The sequence below is a fragment of the Nycticebus coucang genome, chromosome 1, assembly GCF_027406575.1.
Source record: "Nycticebus coucang isolate mNycCou1 chromosome 1, mNycCou1.pri, whole genome shotgun sequence".
In the NCBI taxonomy this organism is placed as follows: Eukaryota; Metazoa; Chordata; class Mammalia; order Primates; family Lorisidae; genus Nycticebus; species Nycticebus coucang.
The window spans coordinates 187,913,699-187,936,278 of NC_069780.1; the positions used below are offsets into that span (position 1 = coordinate 187,913,699).

General features: G+C 40.5%; 1 protein-coding gene across 2 annotated transcripts in view; it reads right to left on the reverse strand.

Moving 5' to 3' along the window:
- Positions 1-22,580, reverse strand: part of MARCHF6 (membrane associated ring-CH-type finger 6) — a 94,320-nt gene that overhangs the window by 10,451 nt on the left and 61,289 nt on the right. For both annotated transcript variants that reach the window (XM_053592986.1, XM_053592988.1), the window contains 2 exons: positions 21,393-21,527; positions 2,666-2,755 (listed from right to left, as the gene is read on the reverse strand). In XM_053592986.1, the coding sequence (XP_053448961.1) occupies positions 2,666-2,755; positions 21,393-21,527 (225 nt within the window). The remainder of the gene's footprint in view (positions 1-2,665; positions 2,756-21,392; positions 21,528-22,580) is intronic.

Genomic DNA, 22,580 nt, shown 5'->3' on the forward strand with positions numbered 1-22,580 from the left:
AAGTTCTACTAGATAGTAATGTATAGGAAAGACTGGATGGAAGTCAAAAAACCTTGGGAATAGCAAATATGGATAGAGTGCCCCAGGGATAAGACAGAAGAGTGTTGTTCTTGTTTTCTTCTCCTCTTAGTCCAGTTACCCAATATAGAGTAACTCAGTAACATAGCCTCAAGGATTTAAACAACAAACAGGCTTAACCCTTCAAAGGCATGCTTCCATTCCCCAAGACACCTAGTTAACACACATGCATTTTAATTAAGGAAGCCAGGCATCTCAGTGTTTCTCAACCAATCTAAACCATTTTACTTAAATTTATACACATACATGCCCATGCACAAACATAATGTATGAGAAAATAATGCACTAGAAAATAATAACAAAACATTATGAAGAGCAGTGATGTTTCAGCTTCCCTACATACCTTTTGTAAGAACCAGAGTCTTACTTATCTGGAGACTAGACTGGACTGACCTATACTCTGAAGCCACTCCAGTGGCCTTCACAATTAGCCCATATAGTTAACAAGCAAACACACAGCAATTCCTCAGCTTTCCCAACCCCATTCCTAAGAACCAAAATCTTGAGATAAAGGCATATTCTTCAATAGTTTTCTTGTGCACGGGCCAAGAACTACCATCTTTATTGCCCAGATATCAAACGGGTTATGCCTTCACTGCTACAGAACTGTATCACCTTTTTTATCTGGTGCTGGCCCACAAGTACATTTTCTTTTTCTTTTTTTCACAAGTACATTTTCTCAATAACTAAAGTTTAAAAACCTAAGTGTCAAAATCTGTCACACTGGCTATTTTAGATAGAAATTTTTCTAAAATGAATTAACATACTTCCTAGTCTTATTACCAGAGTACAAAGCACAATCTATCTTTTTCAAGGTTATCACCAAAACAACCAAATTATCTGACAGTTCCATAATAATAAATAGTCTTAGGTGCTATTATATTCCTAAATAGAATATTCCTAAATAGCTCTGCTTTTTTAATGTTTTTTTTCCCTTGTCTTTTATATATGGCCTTAAGGAATAAGCCCTTTCCTCCTGTCTACTACAGGCTTAGAAACAGTAATACCAAGTTTCATCAGAACTCGTGCCCTGTGAAAAGCACTTCCTGCTTCTATTGTGGACAGGGTTCTAGGCCCTTTAAGTTACTGATTAACCTTCAGGTAAGGGAAGACTTAAGAGTAGCTAGTGAAAATTCATAGCCGTGTCAACCTAAAGGAGTGTCAACCTAAAGGAGAAGCTAAGGCAAAAGTAATATACGAAGAGTTTATTTGGACCAAGACTAAGGACTGCAATCCAGGACATAGATTGGAGTTGCCCTGAATATACAACTCAATTAGCAGCAGTTACAAGTAGATTTTTAAAGGTGAAAAAGGTGAGGGAGAGAAGGTAGGGGATAGGGAGTGCTGATACAAAGCTGTTTGTCAGGAACTCTCATTGGTTTAGAGAAGTAGCACTGATTAGTGAACAGCGGCTGCACACTGTTAAAACTATAGAGTATGGTTTATAGTGCCCAGTGGAAATAACAGGCAATTTCAAGAGATTAATACATAACTCAAAGGAGGGCAGGGATAACAGGAAATAACTGTGGTCTCACTTTAATGTCTTTCTGGGGCTAATAATAAAAGGATTTGCATTCCTGAGATAAAAATTCCTTTTTCTGTCAATAGCATGGAAGACCAGAATATCCCATCTCAAAATAAGTCTCTTTCGCATTAAGAACCATTTTGAGCTGACGGCAACTAAGAAACAGAAGCAGCAAGAAAGCTCCCTGTACTCTCTATACTTGCCTAAAAGCAGGCCATAAATTTACAAAGATAAAAGATGACCTACCACCCTTCTCCACCAGAAAAGTTAAAGGTCAACCTGATGAAAAGCTTTGGATCCTTGTGGGCCTGGACAAGGCACTAGAGGAGCCTAGATGTCTGCCACCTTGTTTGCCTTCCCCCCAAGTTGCTGGCCTTGGGGGCCCAAACTTTTTCATTTTCCTGAATTTATTATTCTTTCTTGACGATTCACTGGAATACAAAGTGACCTCTTTGAAAATTAGTCATTCTCTGGGTATGTCTTATGTAGATATAAAATGTGTATTTAATATGACTTGTTTTTCTCTTGTTAATCTTTTATTACAGACATTCATTCCAACTAAAAACACATGAGGGTTGAGAAAAACAAAATTTTTCTTTCCTTACAAGTAAACCAAAACTGCCTTCTCTTCAAAAACAAACAAAAAAATAATAATAATCATATATGCTCATTAAAGAAAATGTGGAAAATTCAGAAAAGTAAAAAAATTACAACTAAGAGTTTGATCAGGTGGCTCATGCCTATAATCCTAGGACTCTGGGAGGCTGAGGTGGGCAGATCTCCTGAGCTCATGAGTTTGAGACCAGCCTGAGCAAGAGCAAGACCCCGTCTCTAAAAAATAGCTGGGCATTATGGCAGGCGCCTATAGTTCCAGCTACTTGGGAGGCTAAGGCAAGAGAATTGCTTGAGCCCAAGAGTTTGAAGCTGTTATAAGCTATGACACCAAGGCATCCTACTGAGGGTGACAAAGTGAGAATGTGCCTCCAAAAAAACAGTTCCATTAGCGAAGCACAATCACAACCAGTTCTAGATTGTCTTGCTCTGAAAACTGATCTTGCTTACCTGTTCAATTACAGTTTTCAGCCACCACTGAGGACCCATCAGCGTTATAGCTGCTATGATCTTGGCATGCAAGACTCCAAGTGCCCAGTCCTAAAATAATAAAAACCATTTAGCACACTTCTGTTGTTTTTAACAACAAACCTAGCAAGAAGTCTGTACAATATTTTTTCATTACTTCACTTCCAATCAGAAGTTCTGTAGGAGTGGTTAGCAATTTTACAGAAGATTAACATATACTGGAAAATCCAGGGGAATTTTTTTGTCCAATATTCAATGTTTCCATCACCCGGCCCTCAGGGGATCATCAGCCTAGACAAAGAGAGGGCAGGAGGCTAGAACTGACGGCTAACCATGCTGTAAATACAAACCTGCAGCAAAAAGACAGGGCCTGAAGCACAGGTTCTGTGAACTCAAAACAGCTTCTCTTCTGCAGGGGAATTTAGCTGGGACAGAAACAAATTCCGCAAAGTTGTTCTGTTCTATCAGTAACATCAATCATGGGTGGGGCTGGAACTGAGTGAACAGCCCAGCCTCCATCAAGCCCAAGCTTGTCAGGCCTCACCTCCCCCTGCTGGATAGTGGCAGAGAGCAGCGGCCTGGCTGAAGAGACATAGATTTCCTTTCAGGCAGGTGCAAACCCCTGGAGTATCTGCTCATTAGAGGCAACTGCGTCACAGCCCTGCGGGGTTATCAGTGACTGGGTGTGACAGAGGTACAAGGTGGGAAAGGAGGCATCAACCTTCCAAGACTGATCTATTTGCTGGGTGGGTCCTCCTGACCTAACGGAGTACCAGAGCAAGTCATATTTGAGTTGTCAGCAGACCCCTGTGATCTAGTTGCCAGAGACCTTTTAAACTCTCTCACCTGAGGCGGGTGCTCACTGAGACACTTGATTTGGACCCTTTGAACTGAGCCAATTACTGGAGGACTATCCAAGTGGTGCCCTGGGTGTGTGGTTGTAGGAAGGTCTGATTTTCCTTTTCCAATTGTTGCTTGCAGGGGGCAGGGTGACTTAATTACTGGTATTTCTCCACAGCTGAGACTTCAACCCAGAGTAACTGTTTCACTAGACAGAGCCACTTAGCCCCACCACACCAAGCAGGTCCACAGTTTTGCAGGCCATAGCACTGTATGGGTCATCAGTAAAGCTCCAGGGAAAAAGGTACAAACACCAGTCCCAGCTTTTGGGCAAAGGGCTGGTTAATTACTACTCCTGGAGCCCCGAACCCCACTATTCTTCATCCACTCATTTAGTCAAACAGTGTAAAATAATCATGGGGCAGAATTAGTGGAAAAACTCTGGTAACATAAAGAACCAGAGTAGATCAACCCCCCCTAAGGAAAGATATGGCAAATGTAACTGAAGATCCCATTCATAACAGATGGCTGAGACATCAGAAATCGAATTCAGAATTTGGATTGCAAACAAGATTACTAGAATGGAGGAAAAGTTGGAATTAGAAATTTGAGGAGCAATTCAAAAGTTGTCTCAAGAATTTAACGAATGTAAAGACAAAACCACCAAAGATTTGACACATTGAAGCAAGAATTTGCAGTCCTCAAAGATCTGAAAAATACAGCAGAATCCCTCAGTAACAGAGTGGGAGGATTTCTGACATTGAAGATAAAGCCTCTGAACACTCCCAAACTCTCAAAGAGGAGGAGAAATGGAGAGCAGAAATGGATCATTCTCTCAGAGAGCTCGCAGAAGGCTAATATCTGCCTTACTGGAATCCCTGAAAGCGATGAAGTGGCTTCACAAGGCACAGAGGCCCTTCTCCATGAAATTATGAAAGAGAATTCTCCAGACATGCCAAGAGATTCTGAAATTCAGATAGCACACAGTTTTAGAACCCCAGCACAACTCAACCTGAATAAGACTTCCCCCGGGCATATCATAATTAACTTCACCAAAATTAATATGAAGGAGAAAATTCTGAAAGTAGCCAGACGTGAGAAAACCATTACCTACAAAGGGAAGAATATTAGAATGACCGCAGATCTTTCTGCTGAAATTTTTCAAGCCAGAAGAGGGTGGTCATTGACTTTTAATCTCCTAAAACAAAATAACTTTCAACCCTAGATCCCGTATCCAGCTAAACTGAGTTTCATTTATGATGCAGAAATTAAATACTTTAATGACATTCACATGTTGAAGAAATTTGCCATAACCAAACCTGCTCTTCAGGATATTCTCAGACCTATCCTCCATAATAACCAGCCCAATCCTCTACCATAAAAGTAAACTCACTCAGAAACTTTTGATCAGACTCCACTTCCATAGTGGTGAAAGGATTAAAAATGTCCACTGGACTTTTGAAAAACTCGATGGCGCCTGTGGCTCAGTGAGTAGGGTGCCGGCCCCATATACCGAGGGTGGCGGGTTCAAACCCAGCCCCGGCTGAACTGCAACCAAAAAACAGCTGGGCGTTGTGGCAGGCGCCTGTAATCCCAGCTGCTCAGGAGGCTGAGGCAGGAGAATCGCGGAAGCCCAAGAGCTAGAGGTTGCTGTGAGTCCTGTGACATCATGGAACTCTACTGAAGGCGGTAAAGTGAGACTCTGTCTCTATAAAAAGAAAAAGAAAGAAAAACTCGATACCAAAAATTCTGCCACTTATCTATATTCTCCATTAATGTGAACGGCTTAAACTGTTCTCTAAAGAGGCACAGGTTGGCTGACCAGATACAAAAACTCAGGCCAGATATTTGCTGCATACAAGAATCACATCTTACATCAAAAGATAAATACAGACTCAGGGCGAAAGGATAGTCGTCCACATTTCAGGCAAATGGTAATGAGAAAAAAGCAGGTGTTGCAATTCCATTTGCAGACACAATAGGCTTTAAACCAACAAAAGTAAGAAAGGTTAAGAATGGTCACTTCATATTTGTTAAGGGTAATAATCAATATGATGAGATTTCAATTATTAATATTTATGCACCCAACCAGAATGCGCCTCAATTTATAAGAGAAACAGACATGAGCAACTCGATTTCCTCCAGCTCCATAATACTTGGAGATTTCAACACTCCTTTGGCAGTGTTGAATAGATCCTCCAATAAGAAGCTAAGCAAAGAAATTTTAGATTTAAATCTAACCACCCGAAATTTCAGCTTCAAGATGGCGGACTGAAGCCAGCTTTCAACAAAGGCTCCCGTCCAGAAGGAGAGTTAAGGGACAGGAATTTAGTAAGTATCCTGGTGGACTTGAGCCTCACCAAGAGAGAAGGCTGAAGAACGCACATCAACACCGCTGAGGCAAGCTGTGATCACAAGGACGCAAACAAAAGGTACAAAATCCACCACCAAGCGGACGGGAGTCCCCCTCCCCCATGAGACCGGCTCAAGAGCCCCAAAATTGAACAAGCGGGCAGAAATTAAAGGCCCTCCCACTACACTCCACGGGAGAGACCTTCTAAAAACTGGACCTACCTCCCCTACTGGGGTGCCGTGGCGTTCTCCTGCCGGACATAGGGCTGAATAAAACTTTGGGAATCCTTTGCCGGCAACCCTGAATCCCCGGCGCTCCCCTCCCGCCCACTGAGGTCTGGAGGCCTGTCCCCTAGGACTTCGGATCCTTGGGTGATTTCTCAAGGGGAATGGACAGTCCCCGAGTTGCGACTGGTCAGCATTGACTCTGAGGCGCGCGAGTGAGGAGAGGGCAACGGGCTGAGGGGGAGGAACGCCTCGGCACTTCCCTGCAGTGCAGTGCACCAACCCTCCCCGGGCACAAGACTGAATAAGACTCTGGCCTCCCCGCTGAGAGCTGAGAGCCCCTACTCTCACTCGGGGTCTGAGGGACTATCCCCCAGGAGTTCGAATCCTTGGGTGATTTCTCAAGGGGAGTGGACAGTCCCCGAGTTGCGACTGGTCAGCATTGACTCTGAGGCGCGCGAGTGAGGAGAGGGCACCGGGCTGAGGGGGAGTCACGCCTCGCGGCACTTCCCTGCGGTGCAGTGCACCAACCCTCCCCGGGCATACGGGCCCAAGACTGAATAAGACTCTGGCCTCCCCGCTGAGAGCTGAGAACCCCTACTCTCACTCAGGGTCTGAGGGCCTGTCCCCCAGGAGTTCGGCTCCTTGGGTGATTTCTCGAGGGGAGTGCACAGTGCCTGAGCTGCGTCAGGTCAGCGCTGACTCTGGGACACGTGAGCGAGGAGAGGGCACTCTGCTAAGGGGAAATCAAGCCTTGGCGGCACTTCCCTGCGGTGCAGTGCAGGAGCTCTCCCCAGACCGAAGTATTGCGTGAAACTGAATGAAACTCTAGCTTCCCCCCGCCCCACTCCCAATCGGGGTCTGGGGGCCCATCCCCCAAGAGTTCTGATTCTTGGGGGATCTCTTAAGAGGTGTGAACCCAGCACAAACTGCGGCCGCTCAGTGCTGACTCTGGGGCGCGGGACAGAGGAGAAAAGGGTCGCCTGAGTGCCCACACCAGAGCAGCAGTTCCCTGGAGGTAGATCAACAGCCGTTTTTTCTTTAACGGCAGAACGCTCACTTCTGGATATTCTGAGGCCACACCCCCTGTCTCCCTGGGCAACCAGAGGAGGCCACCGGGTGACGCGGCTCACAAACCTGGGAAGCTTCCAGGGCGGGGCCGACCAAGAGAGGTGTTCAGACGCAATTCTCCAGCAGCAAAGACGTTTGAACTCAAAACAGCCCGTCTTCTGTAGGCGACGACAGGAACAGAGACAGAACCTCACAAAGTTGTCTGTTCTGTTCTGTTCTGTTAGCAGCATCCATCAGGGACGGGGCTAAGCCTGAGTGAACACCTCCTTCCCATCACCTGCATCAAACACTCAAAGATGTCAGGCCCCATCTCCTCCTGCTAGATAGCGGCAGTCTGCGGGGGCCTGGCAGACTTCCTTGCGATTCAGGCAGGTGCAAATCCCTGGAGTGTCTGTTCACTGCAGGCAACTGGGTTAGACATCTGCAGAGATACCAGTGACTGGGTCCGACGGAGGGGCAAAGTGGGGAAGGAGAGGTCAACCTTCCTAGACTGCTCTGTTTGCTGGGTGGCTCCTCCTGACTCCACGCTGCACTGGGGTGAACTGTGTCAGAGGAGTAACCAGGCCGCTGTGATCCAGTTCTCAGAGACCTCTTGAACCCTTCCACCCGAGACAAGTGCCGATTGAGACAGTTGATTCGGACCTTTTGAACTGGGCTAATAGACTGAGGACTCTTCAGGCGGTGCCCTGGGTGTGCGATTGTAGGAAGGTTTGATTCTCCTTTTCCAACTGGGGCCAGAGGTGGGCAGGCGGGGTGACTTAATTGCTGATTTTTCCACACAGCTGAGACTTCAAGCCAGAGTAGAAGTTGCAATAGGATCGAACAGAAACCAGCTGAAAACAAGACAGAACCACTTTGCTCCACCACACCAGACAGGGCCCCAGTTTCTCAGGCCACAACACTGTACGGGCCCTCGATAAAACCCCAGGGGAAAAACCAAAGGGAGTAAACCATGGGGCGGAATCAGCGGAAAAACTCTGGTAACATGAATAACCAGAATAGATCAACCCCCCCAAGAAAAGATACGGCAGATGTGATTGAAGATCCCATTCATAAACAACTGGCTGAGATGTCAGAAGTCGAATTCAGAATTTGGTTTGCAGACAAGATCAATAAAATGGAATTAGGAATTCGAGGAGAAATTCAAAAATTGTCTCAAGAATTTAACGAATTTAAAGACAAAACCACCAAAGACTTAGACACACTGAAACAAGAACTTACAGCCCTCAAAGATATGAAAAATACAGTAGAATCCCTCAGTAACAGAATGGAGCAAGCAGAAGAAAGGATTTCTGACATTGAAGATAAAGTCTTCGAACGCTCCCAATCTCTCAAAGAGGAAGAGAAATGGAGAGCAAAAACGGATCACTCACTCAGAGAACTCTCAGATAATTCGAAAAAAAACAATGTAAGGGTTATAGGAATTCCGGAGAACGATGAAGTGGCTGCCAAGGGCACAGAGGCCCTTCTACATGAAATTATGAAAGAAAATTTTCCAGACATGCCCAGAGAATCTGAAATTCAGATAGCAGACAGCTTCAGAACCCCAGCACGATTCAACCCCAATAAGCCATCTCCCAGACATATCATAATTAGCTTCACTAAAGTTAACATAAAAGAGAAGATTCTCAAAGCAACCCGGCGAAAGAAAACTATAACGTACAAAGGTAAGAATATTAGAATAACTGCAAATCTCTCTGCTGAAACTTTTCAAGCAAGAAGAGGCTGGTCATCAACTTTTAATCTCCTAAAGCAAAAAAACTTTCAACCCAGGATCTTGTATCCAGCTAAATTGAGTTTCATCTATGATGGAGAAATTAAATACTTCAATGACATTCATATGTTGAAAAAATTTGCCATAAGTAAACCAGCTCTTCAGGATGTCCTCAGACCTATCCTCCACAATGACCAACCCAATCCTATACCACAAAAGTAAAATCACCCAGAAACTTCGGATCAAACTCCAACTTCCACACTGGCGAAAGGATTAAAAATGTCCACTGGACCTTTGAAAAACTCGACACCCAAAATTCCACCAGACTTATCAATACTCTCCATCAATGTGAATGGCTTAAACTGTCCTCTAAAGAGGCATAGGTTAGCTGACTGGATACAAAAACTCAAGCCAGATATTTGTTGCATACAAGAGTCACATCTCAACTTAAAAGACAAATACAGACTCAGGGTGAAAGGATGGTCATCCATATTTCAGGCAAATGGTAATCAGAAAAAAGCAGGTGTTGCAATTTTATTTGCAGATACAGTAGGCTTTAAACCATCAAAAGTAAGGAAGGACAGGAATGGTCACTTCATATTTGTTAAGGGTAATACTCAATATGACGAGATCTCAATTATTAATATCTATGCACCCAACCAGAATGCACCTCAATTTATAAGAGAAACTCTAACAGACATGAGTAACTTGATTTCCTCCAGCTCCATAATCATTGGAGATTTCAACACTCCCTTGGCAGTGTTGGATCGATCCTCCAGAAAGAAGCTGAGCAAAGAAATCTTAGATTTAAACCTAACCATCCAATATTTAGATTTAGCAGACATCTACAGAACATTTCATCCCAACAAAACTGAATACACATACTTCTCATCAGCCCACGGAACTTACTCCAAAATTGATCACATTTTAGGTCACAAGTCTAACCTCAGTAAATTTAAAGGAATAGAAATTATTCCATGCATCTTCTCAGACCATCATGGAATAAAACTTGAATTGAGTAACAACAGGAATCTGCATACCCATACAAAAACATGGAAGTTAAATAACCTTATTCTGAATGATAGCTGGGTCAGAGATGAGATTAAGAAAGAAATCACCAATTTTTTGGAACAAAATGACAATGAAGACACAAACTATCAGAACCTCTGGGACACTGCAAAGGCAGTTCTAAGAGGGAAATTTATAGCACTGCAAGCCTTCCTCAAGAGAACGGAAAGAGAGGAAGTTAACAACTTAATGGGACATCTCACGCAACTGGAAAAGGAAGAACATTCCAACCCCAAACCCAGTAGAAGAAAAGAAATAACCAAAATTAAATGAAATTGAAAACAAAAGAATAATACAACAGATCAATAAATCAAAAAGCTGGTTTTTTGAAAAGGTCAATAAAATAGATAAACCTCTGGCCAACCTAATCAGGAAAAAAAGAGTAAAATCCCTAATATCATCAATCAGAAACAACAAAGACGAAATAACCACAGACTCATCAGAAATCCAAAAAATCCTTAATGAATATTACAAGAAACTTTATTCTCAGAAATATGAAAATCTGAAGGAAATAGACCGATACTTGGAAGCACGCCAACTTCCAAGACTTAACCAGAATCAAGTGGAAATGTTGAACAGACCCATATCAAGTTCAGAAATAGCATCAACTATACAAAACCTCCCTAAAAAGAAAAGCCCGGGACCAGATGGTTTCACGTCAGAATTCTACCAAACCTTTAAAGAGGAATTAGTACCTATATTACTCAACCTGTTCCAAAATGTAGAAAAAGAAGGAAGACTACCCAACACGTTCTATGAAGCAAACATCACCCTGATCCCCAAACCAGGAAAAGACCCAACAAGAAAAGAAAATTATAGACCAATATCACTAATGAATATAGATGCAAAAATATTCAACAAGATCCTAACAAACAGAATCCAACAACACATCAAACAAATTATACATCATGACCAAGTTGGTTTTATCCCAGGGTCTCAAGGCTGGTTCAATATACGTAAATCTATAAATGTAATTCAGCACATAAACAAATTAAAAAACAAAGACCATATGATTCTCTCAATTGATGCAGAAAAAGCTTTTGATAATATCCAGCATCCCTTCATGATCAGAACACTCAAGAAAATTGGTCTAGAAGGGACTTTTCTTAAACTGATAGAGGCTATCTACAGCAAACCCACAGCCAATATCATATTGAATGGAGTTAAATTGGAATCATTTCCACTCAGATCAGGAACCAGACAAGGCTGCCCATTGTCTCCATTGCTTTTCAACATTGTAATGGAAGTTTTAGCCACCGCAATTAGGGAAGAAAAGGCCATCAAGGGTATCCATATAGGGTCAGAAGAGATAAAACTCTCGCTCTTCGCAGATGATATGATTGTGTATCTGGAAAACACTAGGGACTCTACTACAAAACTCCTAGAAGTGATCAAGGAATACAGCAGCGTCTCAGGTTACAAAATCAACATTCATAAATCGGTAGCCTTTATATACACCAACAACAGTCAAATTGAAAAAGCAGTTAAGGACTCTATCCCATTCACAGTAGTGCCAAAGAAGATGAAATATTTGGGAATTTACCTAACAAAAGACGTGAAAGATCTCTATAAAGAGAACTATGAAACTCTAAGAAAAGAGCTGAAAATGTTAACAAATGGAAAAACATACCATGCTCATGGCTAGGAAGAATCAACATTATCAAAATGTCCATACTACCCAAAGCAATATATAATTTCAACGCACTCCCTATTAAAGCTCCACTGTCATATTTTAAAGATCTTGAAAAAACATTACTTCGTTTTACATGGAATCAGAAAAAACCTCGAATAGCCAAGACATTACTCAGAAATAAAAACAAAACAGGAGGAATCACACTACCAGACCTCAGACTTTACTACAAATCGATAGTGATCAAAACAGCATGGTATTGGCACAAAAACAGAGAAGTAGATATCTGGAACAGAATAGAGAACCAAGAGATGAATCCAGCTACTTACCGCTATTTGATTTTTGACAAGCCAATTAAAAACATTCAGTGGGGAAAAGATTCCCTATTTAACAAATGGTGCTGGGTGAACTGGCTGGCAACCTGCAGAAGACTGAAATTGGACCCACACCTTTCACCATTAACTAAGATAGACTCTCATTGGATTAAAGATTTAAACTTAAGACATGAAACTATAAAAATACCAGAGGAGAATGCAGGGAAAACCCTTGAAGAAATTGGTCTGGGTGAGTATTTCATGAGGAGAACCCCCCGGGCAATTGAAGCAGCTTCAAAAATACACTACTGGGACTTGATCAAACTAAAAAGCTTCTGCACAGCTAAGAACACAGTAAGCAGAGCAAGCAGACAGCCCTCAGAATGGGAGAAGATATTTGCAGGGTATATCTCTAACAAAGGTTTAATAACCAGAATCCACAGAGAACTCAAACGCATCAGCAAGAAAAAAACAAGGGATCCCATCGCAGGCTGGGCAAGGGATTTGAAGAGAAACTTCTCTGAAGAAGACAGGCGCACGGCCTTCAGACATATGAAAAAATGGTCATCATCTTTAATCATCAGAGAAATGCAAATCAAAACTACTTTGAGATATCATCTAACTCCAATGAGACTAGCCTATATCACAAAATCTCAAGACCAGAGATGTTGGCGTGGATGCGGAGAAAAGGGAACACTTCTACACTGCTGGTGGGAATGCAAATTAATTCATTCCTTTTGGAAAGATATATGGAGAACACTCAGAGATCTAAAAATAGATCTGCCATTCAATCCTGTAATTCCTCTACTGGGCATATACCCAGAAGACCAAAAATCACAACATAACAAAGATATTTGTACCAGAATGTTTATTGCAGCCCAATTCATAATAGCTAAGTCATGGAAAAAGCCCAAGTGCCCATCGATCCACGAATGGATTAATAAATTGTGGTATATGTACACCATGGAATATTATGCAGCCTTAAAGAAAGATGGAGACTTTACCTCTTTCATGTTTACATGGATGGAGCTGGAACATATTCTTCTTAGTAAAGTATCCCAAGAATGGAAGAAAAAATACCCAATGTACACAGCCCTACTATGAAACTAATTTGGGACTCTCACATGAAAGCTATAACCCAGCTACAACTTAACAATAGGGAGAAGTGGGAAAGGGGGGGGTGGGTAGAGGGAGGGGAATCGGTGGGATCACACCTGTGGTGCATATTACAGGGGTATTTGCGAAACTTGGTAAATGTAGAATGTAAATGTTTTGGCAGAGTAACTGAGATAACGCCGGAAAGGCTATGTTAACCACTGTGATAAAAATGTGTCAAATGGTTTATGAAGTGAGTGTATGATGCCCCATAATCATATCATTGTATACAGTTATGATTTAATAAAAAAAATAAAATAAAATAAAATAAAAAAATAAATCTAACCACCCAACATTTGGATTTAGCAGACATCTACAGAACATTTCATCCTAACAAAACTGAATACACATACTTCTCATCAACCCACGGAACTTACTCCAAAATCTATCACATCTTAGGTCACAAGTCTAACTTCAGTAAATGTAAAGGAATAGAAATTATTCCTTGCATCTTATCGGACCACCATGGAATAAAATTTGAACTCAATAACAACAGGAATCTGCATACTCATACAAAAACATGGAAGTTAAATAACCTTATGCTGAATGATAGCTGGGTCAGATGAGATTAAGAAGGAAGTTGTCCAATTTTTGGAACAAAATGACAATGAAGACACGAATTATCAGAACCTTTGGGATATCACAAAGGCAGTCCTAAGAGGGAAATTTATAGCACTGCAAGCCTTCCTCAAGAGGATGGAAAGAGAGGAAGTTAACAACTTAGTGGGACATCTCAAGCAACTGGAAAAGGAAGAACATTCCAACCCCAAACCCACTAGAAGAAAAGAAATAACCAAAATTAGAGCAAAATTAAATGAAAATGAAAACAAAAGAATTATACAACAGATCAATAAATCAAAAAGTTGGTTTTTTGAAAAGGTCAATAAAATAGATAAACCTTTGGCTAACCTAACCAGGAAAAAAAAGAGTAAAATCTCCAATCTCATCAATCAGAAACGACAAAAACGAAATAACAACAGATTCCTCAGAAATTCAAAAAATCTTTAATGAAAATTACAAGAAACTTTATTCTCAGAAATACGAAAATCTCAAGGAAACTGACCGATACTTGGAAGCACATCACCTTCCAAGACTTAGAATCAAGTGGAAATGTTGAACAGGCCCATATCAAGTTCTGAAATAGCATCAACCATACAAAATCTCCCTAAAAAGAAAAGCCCGGGACCAGACGGTTTCACGTCAGAATTCTACCAAACCTTTAAAGAGGAACTAATACCTATAGAAAAAGAAGGAAGCCTACTCAACATGTTCTATGAAGCAAACATCACCCTGATCCCCAAACCAGGAAAAGATCCAACAAGAAAACAAAATTAATAGACCAATATCACTAATGAATATAGATGCAAAAATATTCAGCAAGATCCTAACAAACAGAATCCAGCAACACATCAAACAAATTATACATCATGACCAAGTTGGTTTTATCCCAGGGTCTCAAGGCTGGTTCAATATACGTAAATCTATAAGTATAATTCAGCACATAAACAAATTAAAAAGCAAAGACCATATGATTCTCTCAATGATGCAGAAAAAGCTTTTGATAAGATCCAGCATCCCTTCATGATCAGAACACTTAAGAAAAATGGGATAGAAGGGACATTTCTTAAACTGATAGAGGCCATCTACAGCAAACCCACGGCCAATATCGTATTGAATGGAGTTAAATTGAAATCATTTCCACTTAGATCAGGAACCAGACTAGGCTGCCCATTGTCTCCACTGCTCTTTAACATTATAATGGAAGTTTTAGCCATCACAATTAGGGAAGAAAAGGCGATCAAGGGTATCCATATAGGGTCAGAAGAGATCAAACTTTCGCTCTTCGCAGATTATATAATTGTATATCTGGAAAACACCCGGTATTCTACTACAAAACTCTTAGAAGTGATCAAGGAATACAGCAGCGTCTCAGGTTACAAAATCAACATTCATAAACAGGTAGCCTTTATATATACCAACAATAGTCAAGCTAAAAAAACAGTTAAGGACTCTATTCCATTCACAGTAGTGTCAAGGAAGATGAAATATTTGGGAGTTTATCTAACAAAAGACGTGAAAGATCTCTATGAAGAGAATTATGAAATGCTAAGAAAAGAAATAGCTGAAAATGTTAACAAATGGAAAAACATACAATGCTCGTGGCTGGGAAGAATCAACATTGTTAAAATGTCCGTATTACCCAAAGCAATATGCAATTTTAATGCAATCCCTATTAAATCTCCACTGTCATACTTTAAAGATCTTGAAAAAATAATACTTCGTTTTATATGGAATCAGAAAAAACCTTGAATAGCCAAGACATTACTCAGAAATAAAAACAAGGCAGGAGCAACCACGCTAAGGGACCTCAGACTATACTATAAATCGATAGTGATCAAAACAGCATGGTACTGGCACAAAAACAGAGAGGTAGATGTCTGGAACAGAATAGAGAACCAAGAGATGAATCTAGCTACTAACCGTTATTTAATCTTTTACAAGCCAATTAAAAACATTCAGTGGGGAAAAGATTCCTTATTTAACAAATTGTGCTGGGTGAACTGGCTGGCAACCTGTAGATGACTGAATGTGGACCCACACCTTTCACCATTAACTAAGATAGACTCTCACTGGATTAAAGATTTAAACTTAAGACATGAAACTATAAAAATACTAGAAGAGAGTGCAGGGAAAACTCTTAAAGAAATCGGTCTGGGCAAGTATTTTATGAGGAGGAACCCCTGGGCAATTGAAGTAGCTTCAAAAATACACTACTGGGACCTGATCAAACTAAAAAGCTTCTGCACAGACAAGAACACAGTAAATAAAGCAAGCAGACAGCCCTCAGAATGGGAGAAGATATTTGCAGGTTATGTCTCCGACAAAGGTTTAATAACCAGAATCCACAGAGAACTCAAATGTATAAGCAAGAAAAGGGATCCCATCGCAGGCTGGGCAAGGGACTTGAAGAAAAGCTTCTCTGAAGAAGACAGGTGCACGGCCTACAGACATATGAAAAAATGCTCATCATCTTTAATCATCAGAGAAATGCAAATCAAAACTACTTTGAGATATCATCTAACTCCAGTAAGATTAGCCCATATTACAAAATCCCAAGACCAGAGATGTTGGCGTGGATGTGGAGAAAAGGGAGCCCTTCTACACTGCTGGTGGGAATGCAAATTAATACATTCCTTTTGGAAAGATGTTTGGAGAACACCTAGAGATCTCAAAATAGATCTGCCATTAGATCCTATAATTCCTCTATTAGAAGACAAAAAATCACATTATAACAAAGATATTTGTACCAGGATGTTTATTGCAGTCCAATTCATAATTGCTAAGTCATAGAAAAAGCCCAAGTGCCCATCAATCCACAAATGGATTAATAAATTGTGGTATATGTACACCATGGAATATTATGCCTTAAAGAAAGATGGAGACTTTACCTGTTTTGTGTTTACATGGATGGAGCTGGAACATATTCTTCTAAGTAAAGTATCTCAAGAATGGAAGAAAAAGTATCCAATGTACTCAGCCCTACTTTGAAACTAATTTATGGCTTTCACATAAAAGCTATAACCCAGTTATAACCCAAGAATAGGGGGAAGGGGGAAAGGGAGGGGAGGCAGGGGGGATATGGGCGGATGGAGGGTGATTGGTGGGATTACCTCTGCGGTGCATCTTCCAAGGGTATGTGAAACTTAGTAAATGTAGAATGTAAATGTCTTAACACAATAACTAAGAAAATGTCAGGAAGGCTATGTTAACCAGTGTGATGAATATGTATCAAACGGTCTATAAAAGCAGTGTATGGTGCCCCATGATCGCATTAATGTACACAGCTATGATTCAATAAATAAAAAAAAAAAAAAGAAAGGAAGGAAGGAAGAAAAAGTATCCAATATACTCAGCTCTACTATGAAACTAATTTATGGCTTTCATATAAAAGCTATAACCCAGTTATAACCTCGGCATATGAACCCAGTTATAACCTCGGCATATGGAGAAGAGGTGGGGCGGGAGGGGGGAGGATGGGCAGAGGGAGGGGGATTGGTGGGATTACACCTGCGGTGCATCCTACAAGGGTACATGTGAAACTATGTAGAATATAAATATCTTAATAAAATAACTAAGAAAATGCCAGGAAGGCTATGTTAACCAGCGTGATAAAATATGTCAAATGATCTATAAAACCAATGTATGGTGCCCCATGATCACATTAAAGTACACAGCTATGATTTAAAAATAGAATAGAATAGAATAAAATAAAATATGCAGTATCATTTTTATACAACTGTTGCTCATTTTGTTTATTCTCCTCTTCATTGTTTACCATCTTTTTGTTTTGTTTTGTTTTGTTTTTGGCCGGGGCTAGGTTTGAACCCGCCACCTCCAGCATATGGGACCGGCACCCTACTCCTTGAGCCACAGGCGCCGCCCACCTTGTTTACCATCTTGAGGCCAATGTTCTCATTTACTGGACTGACTAGTGCTCTATGAATCTTCTTCAAATAGGGTAAGAGGTTGATACACTGAATTCTTGAATACCCTCAAATATCAATCAGCATCTTGTCAGGTGAATGGCTAAATGCCATTTTGTCTAGGAATAGGACACTTGGTTTTTATCGCTTTCATCGCAGTTATCTATAAACTCTCCTCTATCTTATGGCTTTCAGTGCTATAGAAAAAAAGTTCAACAGCTCTATGATTTTCTTTTGTAAAGACAAGAATCTCACTTTATCGCCCTTGGTAGAGTGCCGTGGCGTCACACAGCTTACAGCAATCTCCAATTCCTGGGCTTAGGTGATTCTCTTGCCTGAGCCTCCCAAGTAGCTGGGACTACAGGCACCCACCACAACGCACGGCTATTTTTTGTTGCAGTTTGGCCGGGGCTGGATTTGAACCTGCCACCCTAGGTAAATGTGGCCGGCACCCTACCCACTGAGCCACAGGTGCTACCAGCACTATGATTTTTGTTTGAAGTCTGTTAAGATTTCTTTTTATCCTCAGAATTCAAAACTTTTATGCATATTTATCCAAATATTTTCCTATAATCTCATTTCATCAATCTCTTCTCATAAAATCTGATGACCCTATGCAACCTACAGAATCAGATCTTTCTTCAATTCAGTTAACTTTTTCTATTTTTGTTTTCATGCTAACTCAAATTTTCTTCTTCTGGAAACCCCGCTACCAGTATGTTAAGTCTCCTGCACATATCCTCCGAAACACTTATATTTCCCTTCACTTCCCTTTCAGTTACACTCTGTATTTTTCATTGATCCTCCAGGACCTCCAATCCAAGACCTATGGTGACTGACCAGATCTTCATTCATCTACTGAATTGGCTTAGAATTCATACTAGACAGCTTCACAACAACTGTGCTCTGATTTAGTGCTGCTGTTTGTGTACTGAGTATGCACAAAGTAGTGTGTTCACTCTCCTTGCTGGAAGCTCATGGCTCTGCAACAGCTCCGTCAGGGGCATGTAATCTGACTCTCTGCTTGAGCTTTCTGTGGCTGCTGAACCCTCCTTATACAAAGCACTTACTTTCCTCTGCAGCATCAAGGAGGCTCAGGTCTGACTAAGGATATCGAAAAGGGCTTCAAAAGAATCTTTTGTCCCCCCCAGACCTTTGACAGAGCAAGGCGACAGTCTCTTACTGAGGAACACAGAGAAAACCTCTGTGCTTTTTCTGTATCTTTCCAGGCTCACAGGCAGGCAAAATCGAACTCACCAATTCAGCTTTCTCTCAGATCTATGGGAGTCTCTAATTTTTTTCTTAAGAGATGGAGGTCTGACTCTGTTCCTCAGGCAGTAGCACTAAAATAGCCCACTGAATCCTCAAACTTCTGGGCTCAAGTAATCTTCCCACATCAACCTCCCAAGAAGCTATGACTACAGGCACATGCCCCCATGCCCAGCTAGTTTTTTTTTTTTTTTTTTTTTTGGTTGTAGTTGTCATTGTTTGACAGGCCCAGGCTAGATTCGAACCCACCAGCTCCAGTGTATGTGGCCGGCGCCCTTAGCCACTGAGCTATCAGCGCTGAGCTTGCCCAGCAAAGCAGTTGGAATTATAGCCACAAGCCACCATGGCTGGCTGCTGTTAAGACTTTTGACACATGGTCATAAAAGGCAATGCAACTTCTACCTAGTTTGTGGAGACACTCATTTCCCTAAGACAGCAATATAAGAAGCCCAACTACATTGAGGCTACCAAGCTGTGAAGAAGCCCAGGCACATCAAGAAGCTCTAGCTTATAGCCTCAGATGGGTACCAACCAACAATTAGTCTCCACCCTCAAGTCACCAATGATGTTATCTCCAAATGATCCCAGCTATGGCTGTCAAATCAGTCCCAGCCATGGCCCCAAATACCATGAATACAGACAAACCAATATGCCCTATCTTAACTTCTGACCCATAGACACTGTTGGTAAAATTAAAATGGTTGTCTTAAGCCACTAAATTGTGGGGTAACTTGTTACAGAGCAATAACCGAAGATGTACAACCTTTTGCTGTAATCAATTATTCTGTTAGGCACTGCAAAATAGTAATATTGTAATTCTGTTTACCTCTCTACCTTTATTAACTGTAAAAATAAAAAAAAAATAGCTTTTCTTCAATTATTGCTGGTACTTGACTACCTTACAATACAGGTATTACAGAAAGACATTTGCATGCTTAATTATAGGTGCAGGGTGCACCTTGACTGATGATGGGGTTACCTCCTGATAAACTCACCGTAAATTGAAAACACTGTTACGTCAAAAATGCAGTTAATACACCTAACATGCCAAACATCACAGCTCAGCCCAACCTACCTTAAACGTGTTCAGCATACTTACAATAGCCTAGAGTTGGGCAAAATCATTTAACACAAAGTCTACCTTACAATGAAGTAATGAACATCTCACACATCTACAGAGTAACATACTGAAAGTGAAAAACAGAACGACTGTACGGGTACTCAAAAATACAGTTCCTACTGAATGTATATCACTTTCATGCCATCACTATGTTATAGGCAAAAATCATAAATTGGTAAGCCAAGTCTGTACTTTTATTACTTATTTCTCTCATCAATTCTAGTCTATGAGCCAGACTAGCAAAGAGGCAGTTCCCCATATATGCATGCTCTGTCTTACTTCTAGGTCTGCCCTTTGGCTCTTTCCTGGAACATGCAGTAGAACTTCCATAGCTGAGCACCTCCCTATACTGACTACCTCCTTAAGTTAACCTAATTTGCATAGACCAGTACAATAGGCCTAGTTCCTTATGCTGACCACCTCTGTATGTTGACCAGTTTGTTACAGTCTGCTGGGTGGTCAATTTACAGAGATTTATTGGATTTCTTTCTCACCCTCTATACTTTACTGGTTAGGTAGGCTTAGATATTATCTCCTACAGAAAACTATACCTGAAACTCCCAGAACTGTAAGAAATCCCTCTCCTATAGGATGCCACACGCTCTGTGCTTCCCTTAATCACCACAGACCACCTGTGCTCCTGTAGCTTTCCTACCAGAATGTAAGTTCTGTAGAAAGTTTCCATATAGCTTCATTTTCATCTGGTTACACGATACAGGGTTTGGAACCATATTAAATATTAAACCATATTAAACCATATTAAAGCACTTAAATAAATGTTTTCATGTAAATGAAGTTTGAGGAGGTCCTCTACCTGGAAAGCAGAGGAAGGGAAATACGGTCCCAGAAATTTTCAGTGTCAGAAAAATCTACTGTAACACACCAAGATTAAAACAAAGCATAAAAAGCCTTTGAATGACTGAAATCAATGCCTCGCTTTTTTCCCCTTTATATTTACTAAAGTGTTAATAACCTCAGGTTACAAATACATTGAAGAAGGTACATGTCTTTTTCCATGAGCTTTAAGACCTTTGTTGGGTCTTTCATGGGTCCCCCTAGGGTGCTCCTTTTAATAAGCTATAATTTTGTTGGAAAACATACTGTAACTATTCAAAAGTATTAAAGTCTCAATGTCAAAAGGAGCAGGATATTTCACTCTGTTTTAAAGGTTAAAAAAAAGAAAAATCAACACATACTAGTTTGTTATCTTTAAACAATGGAGAAGCCTAAATGAACAGTGATATTTTAACCTGTAAAGTAAACTCTTCTCTAAAGGAGTTATACGACCTGCATATTTTGGAAGCAAAAGTTTAAAGGGCAGTAATTAACCTTTACAAAGGTACCCAGAATGGACAAAAAGTTAAGGAGTCTTTCTAACCCAACTGCTTAAAAATCACTTATAATAATTAATCATTATTTTCTGATCCCAAATCTTTAATGAAATAAAAGCAAAAGACATCCATTTACCTGCCATGGATAAAAAAGAGGAGTCTGATCCAAGGGAACCCTCAGAGGAGCAACAATAACCAGCTCAAACAGGAGCCCCAAGAGGAGAGGGACAACTCCAGCTAGCAGCACTGCAACTATCAAAGTCTTCATTATCTATTAGGGAACAAGGAACCACATCATTAAAGAGAATATTTCGGACTTTAAGCCAAACTCTTTATTCCATTTTGAAGTTTATTTTTCTTCTTGGATCTGATACCTAACAAAACTACTTGGTATCCATAGGGAACTGGTTCCAGGACCCCTACATAAACCAAAATCTGCAAGTGCTCAAGTCCATTATATAAAATGGCTTAGTATTTGCATATAACCTACACACATCCTCTTGTATACTTTAAATCTCTAGATTACTTATGGTATCTAATACAATGTAAATGCTAGATAAATAGTTCCTATACTACATTGGTTTAGTTTTGTTTTTTATTGCTCTATTATTATTTTTCCCCCTAAATTTTTGACCCATGGATGTGGAAGGCTAACTATATTACCTTAAACAACTTACATTTTATGTTACATGTTTCAATGAGATTTCTTGAATATGTGACTGTAAGGGTTCAAAAGATAATGAAAACCTAAAATTACTATGCATTGCTAGTATAAAAGGGGAAAATTACAAACAATTCCTTTTACTATATACTGTATAATAGGTGGCTGTGCTGTTTTTCTCACAATCTCATTTTTAGGACTAGGCTTTTTGGTCCAAGAAAAGCCAGTGATTGGCCAAGGTCACTGGTCCAATGGTGTCCAACCCATAGGCTGATCTGTGATCCCTGAGGAGGATTAGTATAGGAGAAGAGCTCTGCATAGTTTTAATTAAGAAAATTAATAAAACTGACCAAACTAGGCTCTCTTTAGCACAGTGTGATCCAAAAGAACTTACTATTATATAGAAATGCCTTATAACTGTCTAATATGGTAGCAATTTAGCCACATAGCAAGAGTATTAGACAGTACAGTTCTAGAATTTAGACTAAAAGGTAAAACAATAAATAAAGCTGATGCAAAGAGAAAGGAGATATCATGAAAGAGTAACTACAAAATCCTGACAAAGAAATTAGTGTCTAAAGTGGCCTTGGATGATGCGGTGAGTACGTCTGTTTCAATAAGAGACTAAACATGGTATGAATAGAAGATGCAGTGCTTGCTTCT